General features: G+C 37.6%; 2 protein-coding genes across 2 annotated transcripts; both read left to right on the top strand.

Annotated features, from left to right (window-relative positions):
- Nucleotides 1–3528: 3528 nt before the first annotated feature.
- Nucleotides 3529–5840, top strand: LOC102198343 (perforin-1-like). The gene is made up of 3 exons (XM_005737377.1): nucleotides 3529–3599; nucleotides 3734–4269; nucleotides 4484–5840. Exons 1-3 carry the CDS (start codon nucleotides 3591–3593, stop codon nucleotides 5679–5681), a joined length of 1743 nt encoding a protein of 580 aa, XP_005737434.1. The 5' UTR covers nucleotides 3529–3590; the 3' UTR covers nucleotides 5682–5840.
- A 3423-nt stretch (nucleotides 5841–9263) lies between these two features.
- On the top strand, nucleotides 9264–11549 carry LOC102198063 (perforin-1-like). Its single transcript, XM_005737376.1, has 3 exons — nucleotides 9264–9314; nucleotides 9438–9973; nucleotides 10179–11549. The coding sequence occupies exons 2-3, from the start codon at nucleotides 9438–9440 to the stop codon at nucleotides 11356–11358; spliced, it is 1716 nt and encodes a 571-aa protein (XP_005737433.1). The 5' UTR covers nucleotides 9264–9314; the 3' UTR covers nucleotides 11359–11549.
- Nucleotides 11550–21981: the final 10432 nt, after the last annotated feature.

Here is a 21981-nt window from a genome sequence, read left to right as displayed (position 1 = left end):
GCAGTTCAAATGAACTGTAATTTTAATAATGTTTTTAGAAAATGAAGCAGAATCTTTTACCCTCACATGGCAGCAGGAAAAATCCAATTTTGCTGATGCAGTTGGCAGTCATCACTTTGTCTCGCAAAGTTTGCACAAACAGATATATAAAATATACGGTATGTGTCATATCATTTAGTTAACATACGGTTGTGATCAAATACTCACCTATTTCTTTTTAATTTTTATTTTTTTTTACATTTGGTAAAAATAATAACTTTATTTAACTAAAAACAAAGTTACTATTCTTAAAAAGTCAGGAAAAGTTATATTTGTCAATTCTTTGCACTAGGCTTGTAATGCATGTGCCATAACTGAGAAATAAGATCAGCATAAAGTGCAAATTTATATCAACAGCGCCACCTGCTGGACACTAATTAAAGCAACAAGATGAGAGGATGATTTTCCCTTTACGTACACTGCATAGACAAAAATATTCACTCGTCTGCCTTCACACACATATGAACCTGGGTGACATCCTGTTCTTAATCCATAGGGTTTAATATGATGTCACCCTTTCCACCTGTAACAGATTCAACTTTTCTGGAGAGATTTAGGAGGAATTTATGTGTTTATGGGAATTTTTCACCATTCTAAACTAAAAATGCTCCCAATAGAACTCTCAGGTCAGCTGATAAGTTGCTTCTAGTTGTTCCTAGAAGCAGGCTAAAAAACAGAGGAGATCGGGCCTTTGAGATTTCTGCGCCCGAACTTTGGAAAAGTCTGCCTCTTGAAATTAGGATCTCTCCAAGCCTTGACATTTTTAAAACCACATTTTTAATCTCTAGCTTTTAATTGTGACTGAGTTTTGTTTTGTTCTTTGTGTGTGTTTGATCTACTTTTTACTTGTTTACTATGCACAGCACTTTGGTCAACCTGTGTTGTTTTTAAATGTGCTTATAAATGAATTGATTGATTGATTCTTCAATAAGTGCATTTGTGAGGTCACACACTGATGTTACAGAAGGCCTGGCTTGCAGTCTCCACTCTAATTCCACTCAAAGGTGTTCTGTTGGGTTGAGGTCAGGACTCTTTGCAGGTCAGTCAGTTTCTTCCAAACCAACCATCATCCATGTCTTTATGGACCTTGTTTGGTCCACTGGTGCTCAATCATGTTGGAACAGGAAAGGGCCAACCCCAACTGTTCCCACAAAGTTGGGATCATGAATTTGTCCAAAATGTCTTGGTATGCTGGAGAATTAAGAGTTTCTTTCACTGGAACTAATGAACTAAGCCAACCTGTAAATAAACACAATTTGGTCAAATTATTTTACATTTACTCATATTTGAAAAACAAAAACAAAACTCATAGGAGTCTTTAATCTCCTAAAACATCCAAAGTCAAAACAAGATACAAAACAAGTACATCCTCACATAGTGACAGTGGGGTTTTTAACAGCATAACAAAATTTAGTCCCCATTGTTTAAAAGTATTAAACATTCTATTAAACAAAACAATATATAAGATTCAGAAACACAAAGTTGTAAATTTCCCAACATCAGGATACAGGATCTAAAAGGTTAAAACCTTTTAGTTGGTTATTGCCATTTACATATTCTTCATACTCATATCAGCCTGCAGCATGCAAGAGCCATGAGTTTCTCTATTACAGCAGAGAAATATTGTAATAATACTAATATTATTGAAGTTTTCACAAAATGTTTGTAAAGCCTTTACTTTTTAGACAATTCTTATTAAGTCACTAGTTATATAAGTTTCTTAATTTAATTCTTAATTATTTTCAAGAAGTAAAAAGCCAAAGAGCTGAAAATAGACACGTACATGTAACTCAGTAAAGAGTATTTTTCCTCCTTATATTTTTTGATAAGTAAGTATGAAGTGACTTGAAGGTAAAATACTCAAGTATTTTGAACTGTTCTGGAGTCATTCTGCCTAGTGACGCTCCACCACTTCCCAGGACAACATGCTTAACATTTTTGACACTGCGATTTTATTACATTGTTTTCAATGATATGCCCCTCGTTAATGCACATTCTAGAAGCATTGTTTCCTGTCTTGAAATTTTGCGCATGGAAAAACAAACAAACAAATAAACAAGTGTGTTCCTGATGTGGGACTCCTGTGAAGTCCACACTGTCTGATGAGTATCGAACACTGTCATTTTTGCATAAACAAGAAAACACAGATGAAAACTTTTGCAAAAGACTTTAACTGTGCAACACATTTGCAAAGCGTCAACTAAATGCAGGACTAATTTTCAACTGAACGGCGCTCTGTGAACATAAACAGCGTGTTTAAGAACTTGTAAGGGTGAGGTGTGAATTCTTGCTCTTGCATCTGTTTATTTAATATTCAATGTTATAATAACATCTGCTCAGCCCAGTTACCTCTGGACAGAAGTCCTGAGTGTCTCTCCGTTCAAAGGGTCCGAGTCTCTGATTCGAGGGCTATTACTACAATACGTTAACAGAAACTTATTTAAGCTGATTATGGCACTAACGACCTCCATCTGAAAGCCTAACCAACTGTGAGCTAGCTGACGCACCCCACAAAACACCAATGTTTCTTTTATCCGGGATATATAAAAATATGCTTTCCTATTGTACTTCATAAACATGACAAGCAGGTTTATATTTCAAAATTCTTTGTACGTATCCTGGTAGGCATGTTGGAATTTCCTTGTGCCTGAATGTGTCTGTATTTTTTTTTTATCAAACATTAGGTACAGTAAGAAAAGGAATGATAACACTCATCTGTGTGTAAGCTATTAATATCCTTTCAAAATCACATTATAAGAAATTGTATCAAATTGCAACAGAGTTCTGGCAGCTGGGCTTGCCAGCAATAAACTCTGTTTTCATGGTTTGCACAACAGGTTTGCAAGAGCAAAGCTTTTTACTGGGTTATGATGCTGTGTTGTCAAGAAAATATAAGTTTTATGCTGTTAGCCATTGAATTTCAGTGAGTCTTTGCATTAACCAAAGGGGGAAAACCATTTACAATACAGTACTGTTCAGAATTCAAAATAGAACATTTACAATTAGATTTACAACTTAACATTCACTTTTGCTTCCAGGATGATAAATTGCTTGAATCCTTGTTTCTAGATATAAAGTAGATATAAAAAAATTAATGTTATAAAACATTTAGGTTAAATGTAATAAATATTTTACAGAATATATAACCAAAAAATATTGACAGCAACTTAAAAGGAGGAGGTCAAACATGAAGATCAAATACACAAAACATAATCATCAACATCACCATAATTTGCTTTACACTTTACACTTCAGGATAATGTTCCAACCTCTCATTCTGGTCTCTGTTTGACCCCCTGGCTATTTATTTATTTGTCTTTAACAAGTCGCCTTCTTTCTTCTTCTAGTTCTTAGCAGAAGTTTAATTAATAATCGTCAACGCCTAATGGAGGGTGTGGGGTGTGTAAAAATGTGTGAACAAAACTGATTCAATGTAAAACTTGTGAGAAATTTGTTGGAACCTAGTTTTAAATACCCTTTCAAGACTCCACCTCCTGGACACTAATATCTTAAGCTGTCCATTTTGAGGCATCAAACAGAACTTCCTGTTAATGCTGATGGTAAGACACCCAAAACCTTCATTCTGTGAAACTCTGAGATTTTCCAGTTTTCATGGCTTTAAATTTCCCAAGATTTTAACTTGTATTGCCTTTTATTATATTTCCTTCTATTGTTCTTTATTTCCTTCATATAGATGGGAAGGCTGTGGCATGTCCTGCTCCTGTGCTGGGCATGGAGCCCTCTGTGTCTTTCATCCAGTGTGAGCTTCATTGGTACACCAGAGGAGTGCAAAAAGGCTCACTTTGTCCCTGGTTACAACTTGGCTGGAGAAGGCTTTGACATTGTGACGATGGAAAGAAAAGGCGCCTATGTCATCGACACTGAAACGTGGAAACTTCAAGATGGCACTTGCAGAATGTACAGAAACAGCTACATGAATCAGATAAAACAGAAGGTCCCTGTCGCCGTGCTGGACTGGAGAATGTTCCCCAAGTGCAGTTTATCAGTCTCCAGTACACTCTATGATTCTGCTGAAACGCTTGCTAATGATTCCACATCATCTGTGTCCAATGACTGGAAAGTTGGCCTTGATATTCCTGTTTCTGGTAGCGTTGGACTTGGGCTTGGTTTTGGAGGTTCCCACTCCAAAGAATCTACCTTCGCCATGCAAAAGTCAAAACAAGATCGCTACACTTTCTTTCGCCATTCTGTCAAGTGTAACTTCTACAGGTGAGTATTTGAACAGAATTAATTCAATTCCTAAAAACTACAAATAGCAAACAGTCCTATATATGCAAATCTTTCTATGTTATTCCAGTAGTTATGTTATTTGCAGACAGACAAACTCATCCACAGTATTTTATCATATGGGTAAAATTTTATTACCTATATTATATTATTGCTTACATTTTTTAATTTTTTGTTTTATTTCTGTCCTTTACAGTTACAGACTAAAAGCAAATCCTCCACTGAGTCATGATTTTGAATCGGTTGTGAAGGCCCTTCCTTATTATTCATCTGCAACCAAGCATTTATACCGGAATTTGGTTGAGACATATGGCACACATTACATCACACAAGTGTATCTAGGAGGAGAAATGAAGGCCGTCACTTCCATCAAGACCTGTCAGGCGGCCATGAATGGCCTGTCAGCTACAGATGTCAACGACTGTCTCACAGTGGAGGCCTCAGTTAGTTTCATGAGCTCTGCCAGCATTAAAACCATGAACAAACAATGCGAGGCAATGAAAAGGAAGTTAAACCATGGGCAAAGTTTCAGCAGTACATTTAGTGAGCGATTCACAGAGATCATTGGTGGACACATTAACGGAGCTGATATCCTCTTTCAAGGGCAATCAACATCCGTTATGACGGACTGGGTCAAGTCTCTTAAATCCATACCTGATGTGGTCCGATACAATATAAAGCCCATGCACATGATTCTGCCAAGAAGCCATTATGCCATTGCGGGACTGAAGCTAGAGGTGGAAAAGTACATTAAGAAAAACGCATTGATGAAAAAATGTTCCGAAACCTGTAAGATTGGATCCAGATCCAGCAGAAGAGATCCTTGCGCTTGTGTCTGTAATGGTAATAAAAATATCAAGTCGAACTGCTGTCCTGCTGGGAAAGGTCGTGCAACATTGAAGGTGTTCAAACTTTATGCAAAGGGCCTGTATGGTGACTGCTGTACTAAGACAGATGGTTCAGTGATGGTTAAATATGGTTACCAGATAGGGCGCACTGCTATTATACCAAACAATGATAATCCCAGTTGGTCGGAGGTATTTGAGTTTGGACCAATCACTATTAACATGAGAGACAAATTGGTGTTAAATGTATACGACGAGGATAGATACTGGGACAGTGATCATCTTGGGCAGTGTCAGGTTAAACCACGCAAAGGCTGGTCTAATCACAGCTGCATGCTTAATCACGGTACATTATTCTTTTCCTATAAAGTAGAGTGTGCACCAAGCCTAGGTGGTGACTACTGTGACGAGTATATCCCCTCACCCATGAGTCCCTCTTTGGCCAAAGTCTTTCATACCAGAAATGGTATCCTCATTGGAGAAACTGGTGAGCAGCATGGCAAATTAGTCAAACCGGGGCTTGAAGTGGGACAAAGGGAGACTATGTGATGCATACATTACTTTTATATTGTTGCTTCTCATTTCTGCTTAACTGCTTATCATGTGGAACCATTCCTGCCTCATATAATAATCGCAAATATATTGCAATATTACTGCATTCATGTATTCTTATTAAAAAACGTGCCAGTAAAGCAGTCACAAAAACAACATCGGTGTCTGTGCGTTTGCTTCATTTGCGGTGATGTTCATTGAGTTGAAAACATTGTGAAAAGACAAATAATAGAAAGAAGACGCAGGACTGTTGAGCAGCTAGAATCTTGCATGAGAAGTTCAAAAGACTCTGAGCTGGTCTCCTGAGTTCCCAGACATTTACAGGCCGATGTTAAAAAAGGGGGGTAAACGTGACCCTGTCTCAACTCTTTTTGCGATATATTGCATCAAATTCAAAATACCCTTGAAATTTTTGTTTATGTTTTCTGTTTTATTATGAACAAAATATGGGTTCATGAGATTTCAGATGATAACACTTTATTTTTATTTAGATTTTACACAGCATCACTTTTTTTTTTTTTTAGAATTGGGGTTTTATTTTTGCTTAATTTATTAATGACAAACATATTTGTGACACTTTCAAAACCCAGCATTCTTGTACTCTGTAAAACAACATCATTGCGTGCATTTGCATGTGTCTCTTGCATTGTTTGTCCAATAAAATCTACATTATCTATCTGAATTATTGTGTCAGTAGATGTCAGACTAAAAGCTATCCATGAGCCAGTTTTAAGGCATTAAAGGTCTTTGGGTAGTGATTTGACATGTGCCACTTTTCACTCTTAAATGAAAGAAAACTGAGGCAGTTCTCTCCGTGAGTATCTGTTAACGTGAAGTTTAAAGCTTCACGTGGGAAACTTATATTAGGTATGATATACACATTCACAGACATCATTGGTGGACATGATATGTGTGTATTGTTGAGCTTCTTTGAACCTTTAAGGAAGAAAAAGCTCATTTTGTGCAGAACATCTTGAAAATACGTACGTATGCTTCAATAATGTGGGAGTGCCAGCAGCAAACTGTAACTCTTTCATTGTGAAAGTGTATAGGCATTAAAGCATACATGTGAATTTGTTTGCCTTCTTGTATGCATATAGGGCATGCATGAACACATCTGCAATCTCCAAAGAATTCATTTCGGTAGATCAATGCGTGGATGGTTGCATGCATACATGTTTTCACAGAGCAGATGCAACTACGTTCCCCATGTGTATTGCGTATTTACAGAAGCACAAAGAGTCCTCTGAGGATCCCGACCAATCACTTTGCCTCTGTGTGATGGCACACCTCCTGTCTGTGTTATAAATAGAGAATAGATGCATCAATTCCCTCGGGTCAAACAGCTCAAGTTCAAAAACTTCATCTGGCTGTTTTGACAGAAAGGAAAAGGCACACTCCACAAAGACAGACGGTAGCTGGTAAACAGTGTAACCCTGCTATTACAGAGTCACGTTATAATGTGTTAACTGCATAATGAAGGGTAAAATGCATGTTTATAGTTCTGACTGTTATGCAGCCAGCAGCATCCTGACCAATCATCGATTTCACATTGAAATATTAATAGCATTATTTATTCCTGCACAGAGAAACATGGAAGATTTATAAATTATACAGAAAATCAAATAAAAAAAAAAAGCTATGGAAAAGTTTGAAGTCTGTTATGTGTGTTTCCATCATTTCTACATGAAACTAGCGCCGCTTTGTGGTACATATGTGAACTGCAACTACTTACAGCACTGAAGCAGAAATCCAGTATGGATGTGTGCAGTAACACTGCAGCACAGGATGGACAGCAGCAGAAGAAGCCGAACATCTTTATGCAAACCAAACAGCCACATTTATGCAAATAAAGGAAAACTTTGTTCTAAATGCACATGTGCAAAATTCCAGATATTTCCCTGTACAAACCCCACCTGTCATGATCTGAACATACACACTGTTTTTGCAACTATTATGTCAACATATGTATTTAAATACAGAGACATTCCTCCAATCCACAATTTTTTCAAATAAAATAAGATGAAGGAAAATGAATAAATGGATGGATGAATGAAGAAATGTAAAAAAACAAACAAACAAAAAAACAAACAAAAAAATCAACAAAAAAAAAAAACACATCAGAAGTAGTGGAATATAGCTGGTCTAGGTACTGGTAATTTGATAAAATCTTTGGGGCTTTTTGGCTTCTTCAGCCAGAGCAAAGACACACATGCTTGAGCGACTGGTGATTTTAAATTTGTTATAGGTGTGAATGACACCTGAGGCTCCAGCATACCTGTAACTCCAAACTGGAGAAACAAAAAAAAATGGATGGGCAGATGGATGGTTTTATTGTTTGTTTTTTTTGGACTCATTTCTGTTTTTTATTGTGAAAATATTTTACAAAAAGGTCAAAGTAAAGGTGGAGTGGAAATAGTTTAACTCTCAGACGTTCGAGGATGTCAAAAGCTTACTTGATCTCACCAGCTTTAAAAAAAATATATATATACACAGGATTAGGATTCTGTAAGCTTATGTACAAACATGTTACTTTGATAGGAAGTTTTTCCTCTAAGATTGTGCAACACATTTAAAGAACACAGTATCACATTACTTTCTCAGAAACAGAACTACGCCCTGTGATCGTAAACAGGCTGTTTGTGTGTGTGTAAGGGCGAGGCGAGCCATAGTGGTGTTAACTCAGCCCGTTTTCAACTTTTCACCCTCACATTTTTAGGTTCTTGTGTTTAGTAGTTTTTATACGACCAACTCCTTTAAAAATGCGGAATCCAGTAGCGAGGAGTTCCAGACATACGATTTATTTTATTCTGTACGCCCACAATCAATACTCTTCACATTTTTTATTTATTAAATACTTCTCTGGACTTCACATTTGTTCATTTTGGGTTGGGCTACAGGACATATTAAAGGACACCTTTAACCCTTGTGTGGTGTTCGTATTTTTGTTACTCAGCCAGTGTTCATGGGTCTGGTGGACCCGCTAGAGTTTTGGCTTTCCAAATTAACACTATCAAACAATTTTATGTTAAATTACTCAACAGATGTTTACTTCATCCCAATTACAAGACATATGAACAGCAAACATGGTTAATTTTTTCCCTTTACCTTTGTTAGATCACATTTATGAATTAATGTGCTTCTCGTTTTTCTTTTATATAAAATGTTATAAATAAATCAGTTATAATCAAGTGGAGTGAGTGGAAAGACACAACACATTTACACGTGAAAAAATAATTAATTGTTACATTTTTCTTTTGAAAAAAACTGAACAGGGGTCTCACAGACCCGAACACCATACAAGGGTTAAACAAAAGATGTCTTGAAAGATGCATTTTGCTTCTGTTTTGCATTCGTATTTATTTTCTAAACGAAACCATTTATTTGGGACTCAGTCTGACAAGTAAACATTTTCTTTTTGTTCAGATTGATAATTTCAGAAAATTCTTCATGTGAAACAAAAAAATCTGTTTTAAAGAAGTCTCTGTGAGACATAGTGAAGTGCACATAATGTGTGAATGCTGATAATTAGATGAGACAGTATTGACTCCACCTCCTACATATTAATGTTACAGTATACAGTCAGTCGGACTTTGACAGCACGATCACAGTTTGCAGTTCACAGTCAAGGTAAGGTCCTCTTCATAGTCATTATGAAACTATTGCACTGGGCTGAAAGTGTCAATTTAAAGACTGCTTTGTTTAACCATTTTATTTTTGTTCTTCTGTTATTTTTTTATTTCATCTACACAGATGTTTATGCTGTGGCACTTCCTGCTCCTGTGCTGGGCTTGGAGTCCTCCGTGCCTTCCTTCCAGCGTGAGCTTCATTGGTACACCAGACGAGTGTAAAAAGGCTAATTTCATCCCCGGCTACAATCTGGGTGGAGAAGGTTTTGACATTGTCAAAATGGAGAGGAAAGGAGCCTCCATCATCGACACTGAAACGTGGAAGACTGGGAATGGCTCTTGTAAGCTGCAGAGAAACCCCTTCATGAAAAAAGAAAAGCAGAAGGTGCCTGTTGCTGTGGTGGACTGGAGAATCATCCCCAGGTGTGATTTGAAGGTCTACAGCATAGTCTACGACTCCGTTGAAAAGTTTGCCAATGATTCTGTGTCAGCTGTCTCCAATGACTGGGAAAGCGGCCTTAATTTCTCTGTAGACGCCACTCTGCCTTTTCAGCCAATTTATGGAGGTTCCCGGTCAAAAGAATGCACCTTTGCCATGCAAAAGTCAAAGAAAGACCGTTACACCTTCTTCCGTCATTCTCTCTCTTGTAATGTTTACCGGTGAGTGTGGTTTGCTCTTTACCAAATGTGTATGTTGCTTAACTTGGAAATCCTTAGCTTGAATTTTTCCTTTTTTTTTTTAACCCTATAGCAAAAGCAGTTAAAAAGCAAATTGGTTAAAAAAAGACAAAGAATTAACTTTTTCTTTGATTGAGATTTAAATTAAGAAGTTATAACCACTGTTTGTGATCCATGTCTTTTACAGCTACAGACTAGCAGCAAAACCTCCACTGACGCATGAATTTGAATCAGCTGTGAACTCCCTTCCTGCTTATTCACAAAAAACAGAGGAATCATATCGCATTTTGATCGATACCTATGGCACGCATTACATAACACAAGTTCTTCTCGGAGGAGACATGAAGGCCATCACTGCTGTCAGGACATGCGAAGCGACCATGAACGGCCTGTCAGCAACAGTAATCAATGATTGCTTGTTAGTCGAGGCTTCGAGACGCTTTGCTCATTCTAGTAGCATTAAGTCAATGATGCAGTACTGTAACTCAATAAAGAAAAAGCTGTCCATGCCAAGCTTTAGTGGTAAATTTCACGAGCGGTTCACAGAGGTCACTGGTGGAAACATCGATGGAGCTGATGTACTCTTTCAAGCGCAGTCAGATGCTTCTGTTTATAAGAAATGGCTCAACTCACTAAAAACTACACCTGATGTGGTCCAATACAACTTAAAGCCACTGCACACCATACTGCCAACTAATCATTCTGCCACTGCTGGACTGAAGTTGGAGGTGGAGAAGTACATTAAGAGAAATGCTCTGCTGAAAAAGTGCTCAGAAACGTGTAAGATTGGCCACAGAGTGAACAAAAGAGATCCTTGTGCTTGTGTCTGCAACAGTAACCAGAATGTCCAGGCGAACTGCTGCCCTGCTGGGAAAGGCCTCGCAACATTGAAGGTGTTCAAACTTTATGCAAAGGGTCTGTATGGTGACTGCTGTACTAAGACAGATGGTTCAGTGATGGTTAAATATGGTAAACAGGTAAAGCGCACTGCCATTATACGGAACAATGATAATCCCAAATGGTCAGAGGTATTTGAGTTTGGACCCATCAAGCTCAACAGTAAAAATAAACTAAGTTTTGTGGTTTATGATGAAGACACATACTGGAACAGTGATCTGCTTGGCAAGTGTTCAATTGACCTGCGTAGCGGAAACGTGACCGAAAGCTGCATGTTTAAGCATGGCACCTTCTTCTTTTCATACAAAGTGGAGTGTGCGCCAAATCTTGCTGGTAGGCTTTGTCAAGATTACGTGCCGATACCTTCTAGTCCCTTTTTGACGGAGGCCTTCGCCAACAGCTATGAGATGCTTGTTGTAGAGCCAGGAAAGATTTATGCTAAAAGACTGAATGATGATACCGAAATCTGATTTTTCATTAACCTTTGATGTTATTTCTTTGCTTTTTAATTTTGCTTTGTCTTTTATGTAAAAATATATCTTTGCAATTCATCAAATGCATTCAGAGGCAGCTTTATGAAAAGCATTGTTGATTCTTTTTCAGGCTTTTCTTTGTACTATCAATGTTACAAAATCTGCAAATTAAAGCACCGGCAAAGACAGCGCTGCTTTTGTGTGATTTTCTTATTCAGTGCAATTATTTCAATAATATTGCCAAATCACAGCTAAATGTTTTTATTAATAATAGCACACTAACGTAATAGCCTGCAGATAGGTCTTGTTTTAACTGCTTAAGCTCAGTGTTAGGTTACAGTGTTAGGTTAGTTAGTGTTAGTGTTACCAGTTAGTTAGTTAGTGTTAGTGTTACCAACTAACTAACTAGTGTTAGTTAGTTAGTGTTACCAGTGTTAGGTTACAGGTTTATTTTTCTTACTGCATTCAGAATGTCTTACTGCGTGTGAAATAAACAAAGACTTAGTTAATAAATAAAGACATGTTTACAACAAAGACTGTGTTAAAATATTCAGTAAGATTCTGACAGGCTTCATGGCATTCGGCTTTTTTACACAATGACAACAAAACATTTAACAAGTAAATCTAAACAGGTTCATATTAGAGTTAGTTCTCATACTGTGCTCAGCTTCTTGGGTGTTTGTGTGTGTGTGTGTTATGTAGTTGAATAACACCTTTCTCTATACGTTTGGCCACCATCGTTAAAATGACGTCTACGGTATTTGTACATTTTTGCAGCCTGCTATGAGATGAACTGCAGTTTTGACACTTCCATGTTGGCTTCATTTTTCAGTCTTGTGGATGCTTGATAACTGTCCCTCAATCCTAACAAACAGGCTTGAAAAAGAATCAAGAAAAAATTAAATAGTAAAAATAAAATAAAATAAAAATAAAATACCAGCTTTGTGGTGCATTAACTTTTAAATATAAACCATCCTTTAATGTTAATATGTAACATCAAAGACCCTTTTAAGCCTTCTTTAAAAGAACTAATAAAGCTTTTTTGAGCTTTCTTTTCCTTTACAGAGCATCGTCTCTACAAAGGGATCTCATCTTTAAATACTTTAAAATAAATAAATACAAAAATGTGTGAATGCAATTTGTTAAGTATAGACCGATTACACTTGCAGACGTGACTCCTACTTGCACATATAAATAGCACAGATACCAGCAGCTTTAGCCTGTTACCATTAAGCAGTCAGGGCAGGCGGTAACCTCTGTGCTGCAGGCTTTGAAAAAGACTGGGTTTCAAGGGCTACAATTGTGTGTATTCAAGGTCCATCAAAGCTTTTGCACCGTATAGAGTAGCAGCATGCATCAAGCGTGCACACTCTGTGTTGTCCTCGGTGCTGACAGTCATAACTTCAGAATCTAAAACATGAGGCGATGTGTTGCCACTGAAGCAACCTCCCCCATGGGAAGTCCCTGCAGGGACCAAGAAGCTTTTGAAGAATTCAAATTGTCTTCCTGTTTCAACCAGAGGGACCAGGGTCCAAATGAAGCTCTAGGGACATTGTTTTACCCCAAGAAAGTCCCTGATCATGTGGCAGTATTTGAAGGATCAGGAACCTTCCCCGCTAGGGCTTGTAATGTTGAATATTTCTAGGCAACTTCCCACTATATGATTTTGGAGCTAGCGTGAGATGGCACAGAACGCAACAGATGCCTAAAGGACCGTTTCAGCATTGGTGTTTGCGCTGTGGTGCAGGAGTCAGCTAAACTGGGATGGAGTGTTATCTCAGCCTACTGCAGATTTTATATTTCAAAGGTGGTGTGTTTTCATGTTTTAGGAACTGTTGGTGGCTATACAGACATGTATACCATTACACAGATTTACTTTGGTACATTTTAATTTATGGCTATATTTAGACTTCACAACACAAGTACTGCTCGCCCTGCTTGTCTTAAAGGAGTGCCACAGGAATATGTAGAATAAGTACCTTTTAAAAATATATTTGCATTGCTGAACAATAACGAGCAGACCAATAAATGAAGAGGTAAAACCAGAAGCCTGAAGAGTCTGCCAGTGCACTTCCAGATTCATACAACATTACCATATGTTTTGGTTTTGATAAATCTGTGGAATTAAAATCCCTATTCCAGACTCTTAAGTGGATGGTTACACAAATCAAAGAGTCAGTAATAAATAATCGAATTATTTTATGCAATCTGATCAGGGATGCAAGACAATACAGAAGAAAAAAGATAAGAAAACAGGAATTTATTTACAAAAGCAGTTCTCACAGAATGCAACATTTAAATGTTAAACTTTATGGAATTAAATGGATATTTAGAGAATGGTACAAATGATGAATTTGACCTGCATAGTTTGCCTCTTCATAACAGTGGGGGTGAGTTTTGTAATCTACCTGGTGAGCTACCTGGAAAGCATCTGCTTGACACAATTCTGCTTCATGCCATTGAAGTGGACGTCTTTCCACTGTTGGACCCTTTTTCATGGAATACGTGACAAAGATTATTGCTCGTACAAACCATCCAAGAAGTTTTTCAGTTAATGTGGTGAAATTCTCATATTTTCATAATACATTATTTAGTAAATAGTAATGTAATTAGTGCTAACTACATCTGATATGTAACTTCATAACCAACCTAAGTGGTATTAGCTGATAAAAATAAGCACAGTCACAGCAACATGTGGGTTGTCCACTGAAAATTTCATTGGTTCAGATTAAATCCATTTTAAATCAGTAAACAGTGTGTATTATTAAGAGTAACTATACTCATGTTTCTTTGAAATGGGTGATGGTCTAATATCATTTATAAAATCTCTTTGTTTGCCCACAAACTCCTCCTACAATCAGAAACAAGCACATGAGCTCTATGGTGGAGGTAAGATGAGGAGCTGAGCAAATAAAATTGGCACACAGGTATATTTTAGGACTGTGAAGGGTCCAACCTGTATCAGAGGTGATGGTGGTGATGATATGTATTGTATTGTATATGGTTGTGTTGCCTAGTAACAAGTTATTAATCCAAATCTAAAACTTAATATGATACAATGCTTTTTGAAGCATTTTTTCATTTTCATTTCATAACAATAGCATTTAGCTAAAATTTAAATGGCGCACGATACATCATCATGTTTACTGGTAACCAACCACAATGGACTAAAATCACAGACCAAATGATACTGTCGAATGGGTATATTAGTATACGTAACTGACCATACATAAACGATGACGGGTTTACTGCTTATCTTTGTCAGAATCAGCGGATTTACTAGAGTGATAAACTCCTTCCTCTCAGACTGTGCAGATATTAAAAAAAACCCACACAGTAAAGAAAATGAGTCCAGTCCAGACAAATACTTTGACACAGAGTTCATTACACAGTACAGTACTGTTATGTATAATAAAGGAAAGTACATCAAAGTGCTGAGATCTATACCTTTATCCTCAATTTCTTGCTATCAAACAATGACCCCTTTACCAGCAGCCATTATTCAGACTCACTCCCATTTCCAAAACAGGTCATCTTAGTTCTTCAACTTGACAGTCTCCTGCTGGTCTGGCTTATCCACACCCCATTCCTTCCTCCTTCCTTTGCTCTTAGAAGAAAAGAGACAGAGACGAGGGGATTTGCCTCACGGTAGGTAGCTGTTTTATGTGTAGCATATGAAAAAAGAGTTTTTTTGGTGAGGCTTGGCAAAGAGAGCCAGGAGCCCACTTGACGAGCAGCGGGTCTTAGAGCTGGATGATTTGTTTGGAGAAGCCCTCTCCAACCAAAAGGGGGATTAACTGCACACAGGTTCCCATGGAACCACAGCGAGATGGAGAGGGTTTGTAGAGGTCGCCACACCCCCACTTGACTAGATATGCATGCATGCATGTACACACACGTGAACAAAAACATAGATATGAACAGCATGCAAGACTTTGCACCTGTCCTCAAAGTACATTCCCATGGGCACAGAAACAGTAAGTAAGTAGGTGGGTCTTGTCTAGGCTGGTTTGCTGTTTACTTCACAACCTCTGGTCCTTCTTAACTCGCAGCGCAGGATTTAATATCTGGTCGAGCTATAGTTAACCACAGTTAAACTTAGGATGGTAAAATAAATATCCTGAAATGCACAAGTAAGTATAATCAATTTCTCTTTATAGCTAAAATAAATCATCTTGCTTCTGAAGGCTGTTGTATTCGCCTCTTGTGTGAGATTTTAGGTCCCAGTAGGAATTCATCAGGGAAAATAGAGATAGAATTACCTCAACTAAAGAGGTTATGTACCTAGTTTGATTTATGTGTTTGTTAGTTTGTTTCACACTGTTGAAAACAAATTTGTGAGAAAATTCTAAAAGAATTGGAGTTTTTGGTTTTTTTCTATTTGTATCCTGTATCAGGGATTTTGAAGAGACATTTTGCTTCATATTTTCATAAATACATCTCAAATTACAGTACAAAAAATTGGGAGAAGTTGTCTCCATGTTCTCTAGAAAATACCACAAATCATTCTGGAGCCAGGGAATCAGTTCATGGACAGTGTGAATGGATGTTTTATGCAATATAAAGCTGCTCTTGCTGATAAGCTGCTTCAGGTTTTATCATTATCCATCAATTTTTTAACTGCTTCTTCAACATAGGCGTCGAGGTCTATTCCAGCTATTCCAGCTAGAAGGTAGACATAGACAAACTGCCTTTCCACTGCAGGGGAACTGACAACCATCACATCCACACTTATAGTCAGCTTTTGAATCACATGCATGTATTTGTAATGTGGGAGCACTCGGGAAGTGCAAGCAGGCCAAAGAAGACAAGTTAACTTTACACAGAAAGACCCTAACCAACCAGGAAGTTTGAAACAAGAAATCTCGTCACTGTGCTGCTGCATGGTGCTTTGGTGAATTCTTCCTCAGACTGTAGTGGCTTACTGGTCCTCTTAGGTTTTACTTAGTACATCAGTGATGCATCACACTATGGTATGATAAGTCAAAATGCCTGGTGTGGTTTTTGTTTGTTTGGTTTTCTTTTTAGAAAAAAGCAAAATGTTTCTTTATATCCAGACTACGGCCACCATGAGCTGTGATCTCCAGCATGCCCAAGAAGAATTCAAGCAAAAAAACAAAAGATGAATTAGTTGGTTTCAAAAACTTAGAGCTTGTGACCGAACTCTAGATCTCAGATGTCCTTTGTAATTCTAAATGTAATGTCTCTGTTTACAGTATTTTATGGCCCACACAGAGAAGCACAACAAAATTTTTAACATACTGCATACTCAGGTGATAAAAATATTGCAGATGATCTCTTGTTCTTGAAATCACTTGGTCAGCAGAAGTGAAACAGTGGTGAGAGCTGTGCTCTTCTGAGTGGGACGAGTGTAGAAGCAGTGTTCTCACAGCCTGTTTGCAGTAAGATGAGGAGGTCACCGATGGTCCATGCTGGTGCTGAGCTGCTGCCATCTGCTGGTGTCAAATATATTTTCATTGTTTATGTACCAAGAATCTGAAGTAAATGTTTGGTACATTATCTTTTTGCATTTAAATTTAATTTCTTTCAAAAAATAATAATTAGGGCAAATAAGTTTTATAGTTTTGCTGGAAGATTTAATCAGATAGCACCCCAAGAAGGAGTGGTGTTGGTCTTAAACTTACTGCTGTGTAAGCTTATCAAAAAAATATACTTCATATATTATATTTAGATAAAATTCATTCTGTATTTCAAATTTAATGTAACTTAAATGTTTTATTTTAAATTCTTTTTAAAGTACTTTGATTAATCCGGTTAACTCAGTTAAAGCCAGTTAAAGCATGCCCTGTGTCTAACAAAGACAACATGTTAATACCATCGGTTTATGAAGCCAGCATTTTCCCAGTTGAGTTGGATTTCTTTCAACTAAGAAAAAGTATATTTTAAAATTATTTCCATTTTTATGAAAATAAATAACCATGATTTACTTTAACATGTGTTAAAGACACAGAGCTACTTTCCAGTATGTCTGTTTTTTAAACTTATAAAAAAAAGTAAAGTAAGTTGGGAGTTAAAATCATTTGATTATATGTTAACTATTTGAATGAGTTAGTTTTACTTGTGAATTTATTATTTATTTATTCATCTTATACTGTTGTAAGCTAAAGACAATCCCCTATATACAAGGGAAAGTGGGGAAGAAGAACGTCCAGGAAACCATGGTTAGGGAGGTCAGCCATCTGCTGCCACTGGTTGGATAATCATAATTTGACAAAATGATCTTATTCAGTTCAATTCAATTTCATATTATTATAAAATGATAAAATAATTTTCTCGTGCCAAATAACAACAACAGTTGCCTTAAGGCACTTTATATTGTAAGCTAAAGAAATGACACTGAGAAAACAGAGAAAAACCCAACAATCATATGACCCCCTATGTGCAAGCACTTTGGTGACTGTGGGAAGGAAAAAAGTCCCTTTTAACAGGAAGAAACCTCCAGCAGAGCCAGGCTCAGGGAGGAGTGGCCATCTGCTGGTCTGCTGCTTGGTTGGGGCTGAAAGGAAAAAGACACAGACACGCTGTGGAAGAGAACCAGAGATTAATAATAACTAACTTAATCTTAACTGTTTCTAAGTTTTAAAACTCATATTTTTAAGTTTTTGAATTGACTCTAAGACAATACCAAATTAAAAGGAATTTATGAGAACATACATATTTATTTTAAGCACAAACTCATCAAATTGTCTGTAGATTTAACCTCTACAGATTTTATTTACTGAAATAAAATTAATCTAAACAGAGAAATAATAAATGAATAAAAATAATTTTTTGTTGCCAGATGCAACTAACATGAACTCCCAGGTTTGATTAATAGTACAATTAGACTGAAAATAAAAAGCTTCATTCATTCATTTCCGTGCGTGGAAATGAATGAATGAATACTGTCAGTTCTGTGTAACGGAGGGCAAACCTTCAGTAACGTACACATTGGTGGTTTGGAGATTAAAGTCAACTGTCACAGAAACAGATTCATCACCGTGGCAGCTGAAGTGTGAGCTAACTTTATTAATGTGCTCTCCAGACAATGATGACGTCTGTATTTCACACAAACCCTCATTATGTGACATGCAGCACATGTGGGTATATGACTGAATTAGTGTAGCTTGCAAGCTCCATGCTGGTGGACCCCCATGGTGATATCACTCATAAACCAGCTGCTGCGGCTACCGCCCCTGCTATTAGACTCACCCAGTTGTTGTGACCGTCCATGGTAACCTGGGAAATCAAAGCTCCCTTTTATCTCCCAGTACCACCCCAGTGGTGAAGCCTGAACAACTGGTAGCACTACTGTCAGCACCTCGCTTTATTTGCCATGGACTGCTCAGTTCAGCTCAGCCTTGTGGCAAACATAGCACAGATTAGCATGCCAGCAGTTCTCTTCCCAAACATCTCTGACAGCATTAGCACATGCTCAGTGTAGGGCGTACGTGAGAGCCAGCTGTCAAGTGGAGGGAATTCCTAGTGCTTCAATGAAGGTCGCTCCCACCATTCAAAGTAATGGTGCTCTGCCAGGACTCCCACGCAAGGTGTTAACTTGGTATCGCTCACAGTTTAGCTTGGATGTCCTGGCATTTCTAAGAGAGACTTAATTGCTGCTTTACATTTACACAGCAGGGCTACAGTGTGCGATCGGCACCTGTCGCACCACACAGGGGGGTCGCAGCAAAGGCATCTGCAGCTTTATTTAAGGAAAAGCAGCAAACACTAAAGGGTAGATTTAAAAAAAAAATCAGCTAAGTGCTGATAAATAAATATTACTCCTAATAACCCATATGGAAAAGAAATAGTAAAAACTTATATGATTTACTCATGAAAGTGGCCACTTTCTCATTACTTTCATATATTGTTTTAGTAAGTATCCAAAACATATACGTTTCATTATATAATTTTTCAAGGGATCTTATATCTGTTTTCACTCTTGTATGCTTTTCATACAAGTTTCACACAAGACAGATACAAACTTTATAAGATTTATATATATCTTTTCCATATGGGAACAAAGCACAACTGAGAGCATCGTCTGCACAAAACAGCAGACACTGCTGAATCTTTAACCTGCCTCAGTTAGTTTTTTGAAACACTAGCTACCCTGGATTAGTGTTGGGTTGTGTTGATTTGTCCAATATATCACTGAGGATAAAATTGCTAATCACAAATGTGTCTTTTGTTGGATTCTGTACTTTCAAAGGTGACAATCTTTACTTTGCATGCAAATCCAAAAAAACAAAGCTCGTGTGGTATGTTAGGGTGTGAATAGAGTGGGGGGGCCTTTGGACAAATTCAACAATTCACGCTGATTTTAATTAAAGCCAACAGGGTACTGCATGCAACATTAAAGGCACAAAACACACAGGGCTACGTTTCAGACAAGTCGTCCTCTCTGTATTTTTCTCCTTTGTCACTCTTTCTAGTCCTCCCACCCTTGGTTGCCCCCTCCTTCACTTTAATCCAGTGGCAGAATTTCACTCGACAAGTGATCAAAGACCAGTAGCACGATGCCAGGTGCGGCTGTAGCTTCAACTGTTGACAACCACCTAGCAATTTTTCCCCCCTTCCTTTTTCTCTTCTCAGAAACCTAAACAAAGCTGGGCGAACTGCTGTGTGTGTTTGAGTCTGAGAAAAACAGTTTCTCCTTTTTTTTAAGACTTTATTCGATTTTTTTTCCAGAAGGAGAAGAAGAAATGTTTTTTTTCTTTCTTTTTGACGGTGATCTGTATTACCTAGTCTCCTGTCCCCCTCAGTGCACGGTGTGGTGGCCGGTTTGAGGAGTTCTGTGACAGTAAATTACAGCACTCTTGAGACAGACGAGCAGCAGGAGTTGAGGTACAGAGAGAGGATGCACGGCGGGGATTAGGCTTTATTAAGACTCAGCCACCACTCATAGGCACAACAACACAACATGCAGGTGTGTGTGTGAGCGAATAAGTGAAGGATATACAGCTCAAAGCATCTTTCTCAACCTATAGGTGGTCGGCAGTGAAAAAAGATACACATCAGCTCTAATAGGGATCTCATGTCTGAAAGTGTTCACTACTTTCTTGAAGAATGTTTCCAAACTGTACTGTTACATTGCTCACCAACATATACTGACAGTATATATGGAGTATATGGTGATTTCTCATTATGTTTAGGCCTGTAAAGGATTTGTGTGTTCTGTTAGCAATTTTTACTTTTATTTTGTTTAAGTCTCATAATATTTAAAATTGTGAAGAAGAAGAAAAAGAAAATTACGAGTTTTCATAAACACAAAGCAATAATTGTGACTGAAATAACTATTGTAAATATAAACTCTATTGTTTTACATTTTACTCATTAAACAGAAATAATGGGTAATTTTCAAGAAATCAAATAACTTAAAGTCAGTATTTTGAGCATAAATATTATTTTTGAGTGTATAAGACACAAACCATCACAGATGGGAGCCAATAATGCAACAATCCCATATGAGAAAAAAAAAATCAATATAAGCACAAACATCTGTTGGCTGTCAAATCTGTCTGTGATAAAATGCTGTTGGTGCAAACGGTGTAACATTATTACAGCAATACTGTACTGCAATAAGAAATATTCTAACTAGAATGGATGGAAGAAGCCTGGCTGACAATCTGGGTGGAGAAAAAGGTTCATCCCAAAGCAACAAAAAGGAAAATGCCTCAGACCCTTCATGTGATAACTGCTATGGCCATGAAGATGGCTTGGGATGAACTGTGATGCATGAGTATAAAACATTTGCACTTTTTCAGCAACGCTGCAAAGACTTTTCCAAACAATGTTTCATTTTCTTGATGAAAAAAGAGTACTGCACGGTGCTGCTGGATGATTCCTTTTGATTAAATTTAGATTTTGAAATTCTACAATTCCTTTTTTAAAAACTGCTTCAAATTCAACCACACAAAGGTATCCCACTCTGTAACAACATTAAAAAACTGCTGATGTGTATCACAAAGTCTGCTCTTAATCTGCTGTTAACATGCTTTGTGATTTGTAGAGAACCTTTGGATGCAGAAATTAAAAGTATTTTTAGGTGCTGCATATATTGTGGAAAAGAAATGCCGAAGAGGATCTCTTATCTGAACGTCCTGTTTTGAGCTCAAATTTACAAGAATTTCACTGAGACGTACATGGTGGGTATACAAATTAGAGTCTCCCAGGAGAGACTAGAGGTCGGATATGGACACAATTTGCAAGTCCAAATCCCATACTTGAAATAACTCTGTTATAACTTGACTCTGATGAAGCTCTGAGTTGCCCTTTGCCCTTTTTGATCAATATGCATACGTTTGTGAATGAGCCAACACTGCATATATTTTCATATTAAAACTTTCTTCATGTGTGTGTGGGTGGATATGGGGACTTACTGACAGGTGGGAAAGCAAGCGAAGCAATGTCAGGCTCCAGCTGTCGTGAAACGCCTCCCAAACACTCTTTAACACATCATCCACCCCCCTTCCCCCATCTTTGCTCTCATGCCTTAACTATCCTCTCTTGTCCGAGCACTGCTGCGTCCAGCTGGAAGCTTTGAACTGGTCCAAACACACACACACACACACACACACACACACACACACACACACACACACACACACACACACACAC

The sequence above is a fragment of the Pundamilia nyererei genome, unplaced genomic scaffold (genome assembly GCF_000239375.1).
Source record: "Pundamilia nyererei isolate P.nyererei 1_Seehausen unplaced genomic scaffold, PunNye1.0 scaffold00075, whole genome shotgun sequence".
Classification (NCBI taxonomy): Eukaryota; Metazoa; Chordata; class Actinopteri; order Cichliformes; family Cichlidae; genus Pundamilia; species Pundamilia nyererei.
The sequence above is the reverse complement of the archived record's forward strand: the minus strand, read 5'-3'. Positions and strand labels throughout refer to the sequence as shown.

Excerpts from the sequence above, each read along its gene's own strand:
- LOC102198343 (XM_005737377.1), top strand. Across the intron at positions 4,270-4,483 it reads GTCAAGTGTAACTTCTACAG|TTACAGACTAAAAGCAAATC; the intron begins GTGAGTATTTGA and ends TGTCCTTTACAG.
- LOC102198063 (XM_005737376.1), top strand. The coding sequence starts at position 9,438 with ATGTTTATGCTGTGGCACTTCCTGCTCCTGTGCTGGGCTTGGAGTCCT. Across the intron at positions 9,974-10,178 it reads CTCTCTTGTAATGTTTACCG|CTACAGACTAGCAGCAAAAC; the intron begins GTGAGTGTGGTT and ends TGTCTTTTACAG.